General features: G+C 36.0%; 1 protein-coding gene across 1 annotated transcript; it reads right to left on the bottom strand.

The window, feature by feature from the left end:
• Positions 1-5,357: 5,357 nt before the first annotated feature.
• Positions 5,358-8,034, bottom strand: LOC116174929 (lysosomal alpha-glucosidase-like). Its single transcript, XM_031492964.1, has 7 exons — positions 7,676-8,034; positions 7,419-7,622; positions 6,956-7,366; positions 5,959-6,107; positions 5,736-5,910; positions 5,599-5,689; positions 5,358-5,553 (listed from the first exon to the last, which is right to left on the bottom strand). The coding sequence occupies exons 1-7, from the start codon at positions 7,850-7,852 to the stop codon at positions 5,381-5,383; spliced, it is 1,380 nt and encodes a 459-aa protein (XP_031348824.1). The 5' UTR covers positions 7,853-8,034; the 3' UTR covers positions 5,358-5,380.
• Between the last annotated feature and the right edge of the window lie 776 nt (positions 8,035-8,810).

Here is an 8,810-nt window from a genome sequence, read left to right as displayed (position 1 = left end):
CATATGGAACGCATATTTTGGGGTGAAGCTGTATATTGTGCAACTTTTGTGATGAATCGTAGTATAACTCGAGCGATTCAGTCGGTTGCAACACCATACGAGCTTTGGATGGGGAAGAAAACAGACATTTCAAAATTCCGTGTTTTTGGTTCGCCTGCATATGTACATATTCCTGATCAACTTCGTAAAAAGCTGGATGCAAAATCAACCAAGATGGTGATGGTTGGTTATGGAGTTAATGGGTATCGACTTTGGGATTCTTCAAAGAATCGAATTGTTGTAAAACGTGATGTAATATTCGATGAATCAAAACGCAATGAATCATCGAACATATTTTACGAGTCAGATCAAGCGAAGAGTGGTGTTGACGAGGCGGAGATTGACGATGTTGGAGATAAAACAACGTGTAAAGGAAAGGATAGTATTGATTCAGGCGGAGTAATAGATGTTGGACGAATTGATACTGAATTTGATAATCAAGAATTATATTCCGGCAATGAATTNTAATATATAATAATAATAATAATTTATTGCCATAAGTTTTACATTTTGTAAACATTAGCATTGTCAGAGAAAAAATAAAGATTATACGAAATAAAGATTATACGAAATGGGCGTTGTATAGGGTTAGTCGTGTTAAATAAAGTTTCAACTCATATTTAAAACGATGCGTTGGCATTATTTTTTTAAGTGACAGTGGTAGCATATTATATGCTTTAATGGCGGATTAATAAGGTCCTTTCTCAAATGATGCAGTTCTATGTAGAGGAATTCTCAAATCTTTGTTGGTACGAGTCAGCATTGCGTCATATGTTTCAGCGTTAGTAGTAAACAAAGAGGGATTTTTTTTTACAAACATTACTAGGGAGTATACATATAATGCAGGAACAGTCATTATGCCCAATGCAGTAAAATGTGTTCTAGCAGATGATAGTGGTTTTGCGCCAGAAATAGCTCTTATTATCTGCTTTTGAGCGATAAATATTTGCTGAGAGTGACTACTAGAGCCCCAGAACATAATGCCATACAATATGTGGCACTGAACGTACGAAAAATAAAACATTTTAATACCATTTATAGAGATTTGAGTCCTAAGACGCCTTATAAGGTAACAGATTGAACTTAGTTTGCGCCTAAGCTGATTGCAGTACGCTGACCATTTCAGTTGAGAATCTAATGTAACTCCAAGAAACTTTGTTTCATTGCTTTGTGGTACCGTTTTGTCACCATTGCGCACATACAATGACCACGCATTATTTTTACCATACACCGATAATACCGTCTTTTTGTGATTTAATTCTAAGGAATTATTCCTACACCATTGGTCCATTTTATAGACAATATGAGATGCTCGGGAGGATAGTTGGCAAACATTGGGCGCCGATATTATACATGAAGTGTCATCAGCAAATTGATAGACTGACGTTACGGGGAGTGAATGACTAAGATCATTCGTATAGAGTACGAATAGAATGGGACCGAGTATCGACCCTTGGGGTACTCCATGGTTAATGGTCAACGGTGATGAGTAAGCAGTTTGTAAATTACTGTCAACAGTATGCGTAAAACACACTCTTAAAGTTCTGTTTTCTAAATAGGATTTAATTAATTTAAGTCCATTTCCTCTAAAACCGTATCTTTCTAATTTTGATAACAGTACACCGTGGTTCAGAGTATCGAACGCCTTACATAAGTCGAAATAAATGGCCGCGACACATTGACGTCTGTCTAATTCATTTAATATATGAGATATGGAATGAAAAATTGCGTTATGAGTTGTGGAGTTCGGTATAAATCCAAATTGTGACGCAGAAATGATCTTATTCCTTATCAGAAATTTCAGCATTCTTTCAAATATTACCTTTTCAAATATTTTTGAAAATACAGAAGGAACTGACAATAAACGATAGTTGTTGATGTCACCCATGTTTCCTTTTTTGTGTAGCGGAATAGTTTTTGAACTACTTTTTAGCATCGTGGGAAATTCAGCTGTAGAGAGGCATACATTTATCAATTCACTTAAAGGTGCAGATATGTAAGGGGCTGCCGCTTTTACAATTTTGGTGGGAATTTCATCTAAACCTGTTGATTGTTTATTTGGAAGGCAGGTAATTACATTAAGAATTTCACGTGGGGTAGTTGGATAGAAGTAAATAGTTTCATTCGTGGACACAATGTCTTTCACGGTGTGAGTCTGAATATGCGCAGGAATACGTAGTTCTGCAAATTTATTAGCAAACGCATTGACTATCGTTTGGGGATCAGTAATTAAAGTTTGACCAATTTGAAGTTCTATTTGATTGTGATTATTGGATTTTCCTATGATGCCATTAATTATGTTCCAAGCTACTTTAGATTTATTTTTATTGGCCATAGCGATCTGTGATTCGTTTACAGAGATTTTATAATTATTTATGAATGCACAGTATTTCTTTTTTTCTGAAAGATATTTTTGTTTAACTAGTTCAATATGCGTTGTTTTATACAGGCGATAGAGATCTTTAATGTAATTAGTCCACGGTGTTAAATTATTTGGCATCCAGTTATTTGTACGAAGTTTAATAAGTCTTCTTTTTTTTGGAAATGAAAGGTCAAAATGGTAATAAAATATATTATAGAATGCTTCATACTTAGCATTAACACAATTACTGCCTAGCATGTCCTTCCAGTTCTCAGTAGATATTTTAGATAAGAATAAAGTCACATTGTCTGACGTGTAAAGGCGCTTACAAATATAGGTATTATTGTTTGACACTGATGCTTTTAATTCCATTACTTGAGCATAATGATCGGATAAGGTACAGTCTATAACATGACAGCTTAGTATATCATTATGAGAAATATTAGTAAACATGTGATCAATACAAGTGGACGTTTCAGCTGCGACTCGAGTTGGTTGGTTGACATACGATTGCATTCCATAAGAATTGAAAATTTCAAATAACCTCATGGTTTGAGAATTTTCTACACATGTATTGATATTCCAATCACCACACGCATTCTCATTAGTTCAGAAATTTTGTAAGCTTCGAACAAGACAGAATTAACAATATTAAAAAATAAGTCAAAATTGGCTTTAATGTTAGTTGGTGATCTGTAAAAACATATTAGTACATATTGATCAGTTGTCCCGCAAATTTTGATAACACAATATTCACAAATTTGTTCTACAGGAGCAGTTTTAAGTTTAACCTCAGTGCACTGGAGATTTTGGCGGCAGTAGATAGCAACTCCACCACCTTTCAGTGATGTACGTAGATACTTACTCAGTAAGCGATAATTAGATAGTGCAATGCTAGGAAATTCGGCATTACACCCATATTCAGTGAAGCATACCACAGATGGTTGGAGGCCATTAATGTAGACATCAACAGCGTTGATCTTGTTGGAAATATATTGGATGTTGACATGGAATAATTTAAGTGTTGGGAGGACGGATTTTTCAGCATCCACTATCCTGGTAGTATGAGATACAGCGAAACTTAGGTTAGTTGGCGAGGGGTCCGATTTATTCAAAAAAAAGTATTCACACATGTTCCAGTAGGCCAAGTCGCTGGTAACAAAAACTGATCTTTGAGCTCTGGCAAAATAGAGATTTTAAAGGAAGAGTATGTGTCAGGATGCTTTGATGTTAATTTTTCAACTTGTGCTGAGTGTATACCCTTGTTTTTAAGGTGATGAGTAACTTGTTCAGCATTAGTAGTTGGATCTAGGCGTGACACATGATAATTCAATCTTTTAACAATTCCTTTAATGGAACAATTTGTATCACAGGATCCAGTAGCTAAACTGGTCATTTTTCTTCGCCTACCTTGTTGTCTCCATTCTTGCTTTTCTTCTGCTATAGGATTTGGGTCTGATTTGGAATCAGGAACATTTTCCTTAACAGTTAAATTTCGAACGTCGCTGTTAATTTTGAGAATCTTATTCATGATCCCTGTTTGAATGTTAATATTTTCATTTAGCGTTGTCGATGATTGCGACGATTTTTGTATTGGCGTTGGAACTTTATCTTTATTTTCATTACACGGTTGAGGTTGAATAACTTGAGCCGTACTTTTCACCATATTGGCAAACGTACGTGTTTTCTTATCATTGTTGTGATTAGTATTATCATGAGACTGAGAACTTTCCAGTTGTTTTAGAATGAGGGAATTTTGATACTTAATTAGATCTAATTCCGCTCTTAATGGTAAAACAATTTTAGCATTAAATGCTTGTAAAGCTGAATTTACCGCATTAGTTATCAATTGGTTAATATCATGTTGGCAAGGTAAATCATTCAAAGACTCGGCATTGTAAGCGTTCGATTCCGGCAGGCTTACTTTTACTTCATTATTCAAATGGACTTCACACTTCTTACAACTCCAAGGGTTGTTTGAGGCATTTTGTTGAAGTTTGACGTACTTCTCAGTAGAGATGTTAACACATTTGATATGAAACAGAAAACCACAGGTTTTACATGCGATTGAATCATCATATCTGCTAATCGCACCAGCACATTCACCGCAAACACTAGCAGGCATGTTGCCTGTGCTCACGTACAACTGCTTTTTTTAATTTAACTATTAAATATGAAATTTTATAAGTAACACTTTAAAAACACGTCCGCACACTTCAAGGAACGAACAATCAAATGATGGCTCGATGAAAAGAGAATTAAAAAATCTATCAAATAATCTAAAAATGCCATATGGCGCCTATTTAACTTTAGAAAGTTGGTAAATGTTCCTCAAAAATAGCCATCTTGAATTTTTTTTTGACATCAATTCTAAATTAAACGTATCAAAGACAGTAACTTTTATATAAAACTTTTTTTTATCCCTCTTATACTTTCGATGATATAAGACATTCAAGGAAATGCCCAATTTTAGTTTTTTTGAATTTACGTCGAACCTATGCGACATTTTGAATTTCCAAAAGGAAATTTTAAATAAGCATCTAAAACTGCAAGACATTGCCCATTTAACCAATTCTCTATCCTTAATAATAACAAAGTTACCCATGCAATCCCACCCGATCTGGGACACACTGTATATTCAAACTCACAAAACTTCCATGACAAATAACCCAGACGAGAGTAACTAAGTTCTCCAATAACTACACACACGACACACTTCCATTGCGATCGTTTACAACAAAGTTCTAACAAAAATTAATTCGCGCAATACTGAGCCCATAACCTGATGAGGTCTGTGGTTAAATGTATAAAGAAGGCTTGCACGAATTGAAAGGTAAACAGTTGATAGTGTTAAAAAGAACTGTAATCTAACATGACATTTTTCAATAGGTATCTGATTTTTCTATCACTCTCATAGCAACACATACATTCGAAATCGTTAAGGGCTGGTTATTTGATTTTTCCATTAACCAAATATACCTACCTGCACAAATGAAATCCCAAACTCCAATAAGGGGGCATGAAAGGTTTGCCGATTATTTCCAAATATTGAATCACAACATCCTTAGGTGTCGGGCCCATAAAAAAGTAGAAATCTAATACTCCCCCAATTGTTCTAAATGTTATCGCAGGTGATGGCTGTAGAATAACATCTAAAACAGTCATTTATATTGAGGGGCTACATCATTGGCGCATACCCATTGCATTGCTGTTTAACAAGAAAACACCATGACTTTTACCAGAATTCTCCATCATCATATAGAATGGATGGCTGCCGTACAAATTCATCTAAAATACAACTTTTAATAAGTGTTGTTTGTAAATTCGAAAGTACATTCTCAGTAGGTATGCCATCATGCGTAAACATTGTAAATTGCTGCCAGTGTGTCGACAGCAAAAGTGGTGAACGATGTTCTCCTAGTCCGTAAATGTAATTCGAGGGCAATTTCGAAGACAACTGTAAAAACTGATCACTGAAGACCATATTTCCCAGATTAAATGTATCGAAACTGCAAACACAACAATTAGCTTAATTGTCTCAACCGAGAGTGCAGTACATAGGCGTGCGCTCTCCTTTTCGCATAATTCGGAATCCCCCATTTTCCTCGTTCAGTTGGAGATTGTAGGATAAATTGGAGGCCGCCTTATCCACAATTGGCACTTCTGGATACGGTGGTTCGAAGCGATTACGAAACGGATCTACGAACTAAGTGGAGGTTTTAGGTTAAGATTATAGGCCGCGGATGGACTGAACAAGAACATTAAAAAATGTCATTGTTTGTCTCAAAACAAATTCTGAAACAAAAAACTAAATTTTTAGGATTATATGGATTTTTACGGTTTTTCATTGTTGCAAATAACAATTCTTCCCTCTTGTGCAGTCCATACACACTGTATAATTTACTCGTCAGACCTAAGTATTAAACTGAGAATCATGAATAAGCAGTTGCTACATAACAAAATAGTATAAATATATAAATTTGAAATTCTCTGTCTGTCCGCCTGTACCACCCAGGAATTAACCACTCCTACAGTTGTCAATATACAGAGTGGCCCAACGAGAAGTATACAGGGGGCTTTTAGGGTATTAAATTTCGAAAAATCCTCGAACACGTTAATTTTGTAATCGAGGGGGACAACTTTTGGAATACAAATCACAAACCCAAGTCTTCACCCCTCTACGTAGGGAGCTTAACCCCTAAAATTTTAAATGGAATCCTATGGCAAATGGCACATTATTTAAAAGCCAATTTAATCGTGATTACTGATCTGCTTTGTTTTTTAAATTCTATTGATAATTAAGTAGTTCCAGAACTCGCCACTAGGGCATCTGAGCAATACCAATATTTATACCGTATTTTCTGTAAGACAACTAAGAGGTGGGTCCCAAAATTGAACATTTTTTTTGATGGGGAACCTAGTCAACTTTGGGAACCAGTGCGCTATAGTAACAGATAATCAAGGAGGCATTAAAAGCTATAGAAGTGAATTCTAGGTTTTTTCAAAGATACTGACAAAGAGTGTTATTAAAACCACTAAGAATAATAATCATACCTTAATATGTAATCGGTTTTCGGCTTCGTACTTAACAATCATTTTAATTATTTCTACATCATTCCCATATGCACTTCGATAGTTGCGTTTTAAAAATGCAGTCAGTCCATATGCAGTTTCTGTTACATTAACGTATTTGTAACTATCGTAATTGGGGGGAAAGTAACAGTAGGGCACGTCGAGAGGTGCGTATTTCTTCTTTTTGGACTTTGATTTAACAGGAACCCAACAGCAACCTCTCAACTCGCATCCTTGCATGTTCGCACCGTACTCGGGGTAACAGTCCAATTTCTCTTCGTTTTTGAGTAGTTTGCACTGCTTATAATCGGGCTTGGGGGGAGGTGGTAGATCTTTTTCGGATTGAGAGCTTTGAAGTTCATCGTGTATTTTAGCACTTGGTGTGTAATGTTCCTGAAAGATATCATTTGTCTCACTGCGTGCAGAGTAATTAAGATAATCTCACCTTATCCTTAAGATTATGATGCGAATGTTGAATTAATAAATCATGATCAATGTTTACAACACCAAAACAGTGTAATAAATATATAATTGGAAGGATTAAAAACACAGCCAATAACAGGATGAGCAATAGGATTGTCGCTAGACTAGGACGGGTGCATTTAGAAATACTGCTGGTTTCTGCAGAGAAACGAACGTACTCTTCTGCCTATTAAAAACAGACTTTCAAACAGATTCAAGTGACTGAAATGTGTAACTCACTTTGGCATGCTTTGGGGAACACTTGTATTCATTACTTAGTGAGGACTCCTTTGTGGCAGGGTGACGTAGAGGAGGTGCTTCGTTACAAAACGCCTCAAACGATACAGAATCACTGTTATTCAGCTGCCTCGCTCTTCGTATCCTCCAGGCAATGAGTAAATCTCTAATTCGGGTCATTCTGTAAACTTCACAATGTATGTAAAATTAATAAACGATTTGTTCTTCGTTTTATTGTAGATTATAACTGAAGGGAGTGTGGTAAAATAAAGATATAATATCAAACGTTATCATTTGTAACTGGACTGTTTCCTATTGATAAAGTGCGATGATGCGGTTTATTGTTTGGTTTGGTTAACCTTTTGACATAGAACAGCTGATCAGCTGAGCTGATGCGCGCTTTAAAATGAGATTTCCCCCCAGGCGCAAATTTCGTAAATAAAAAAGCTACTTTTCTCAATTGTAATGATGCCCCGGGGCCCGGCCAAAAGAGATTTTCATTTGTATTTTTTTTTTGTATTTTTGTGAATAATGATCCTAAGATTTTTCGATTAAGTTCAAAGGTCTGTTCGGATGCTCGGCGAGGACTTCCGTGCTAGTATTCAATGCTAGTACATATGCATAACTCAATATAACAGAAAAGTTTAAACAAATATAAATTGTGCACAATTCTTGTGCAGATACAGCGCATTTTTTTAACCGAAATAGCTTTTGTTTTGACATCACGTCTCAATCACCCTTTGTGAGTACTCTCTTCCCACAATCCGTTCTTGAGGTATAAGGGAATATACCCGATCACAATAAGAGGTCGAGAAGGAGGGCTATGGTTGGTAGAAATTAATTCCTTTCATTGAGACCTTTCATTAGAGTACCAGAAGGATAAAACTAGTTCTACTCCCCCCCCCCTCCGGCCTTGGCTACCTGCTGCAAAAAATTCCAGGACTCTAGGACCATTCCCCTAGAAGTAGTTTGAAAAGGCAGAAGTGGGTCCGGACAAAACGCAAACAATAGCACATTTAATTCTTAAAAAATTCACAGAAGTGAAGTCCAAAAAACCATACCATTATGTCAAATTTCCTACTTACGTCACAGTGGCAGAAGGCGAGCGTTCATATATACTCTTTCAAGTACTCTTTAG

Source organism: Photinus pyralis, unplaced genomic scaffold (assembly GCF_008802855.1).
Source record: "Photinus pyralis isolate 1611_PpyrPB1 unplaced genomic scaffold, Ppyr1.3 Ppyr1.4_LG6, whole genome shotgun sequence".
Lineage (NCBI taxonomy): Eukaryota > Metazoa > Arthropoda > Insecta > Coleoptera > Lampyridae > Photinus > Photinus pyralis.
This window is presented reverse-complemented; position numbering and strand designations above follow the sequence as displayed.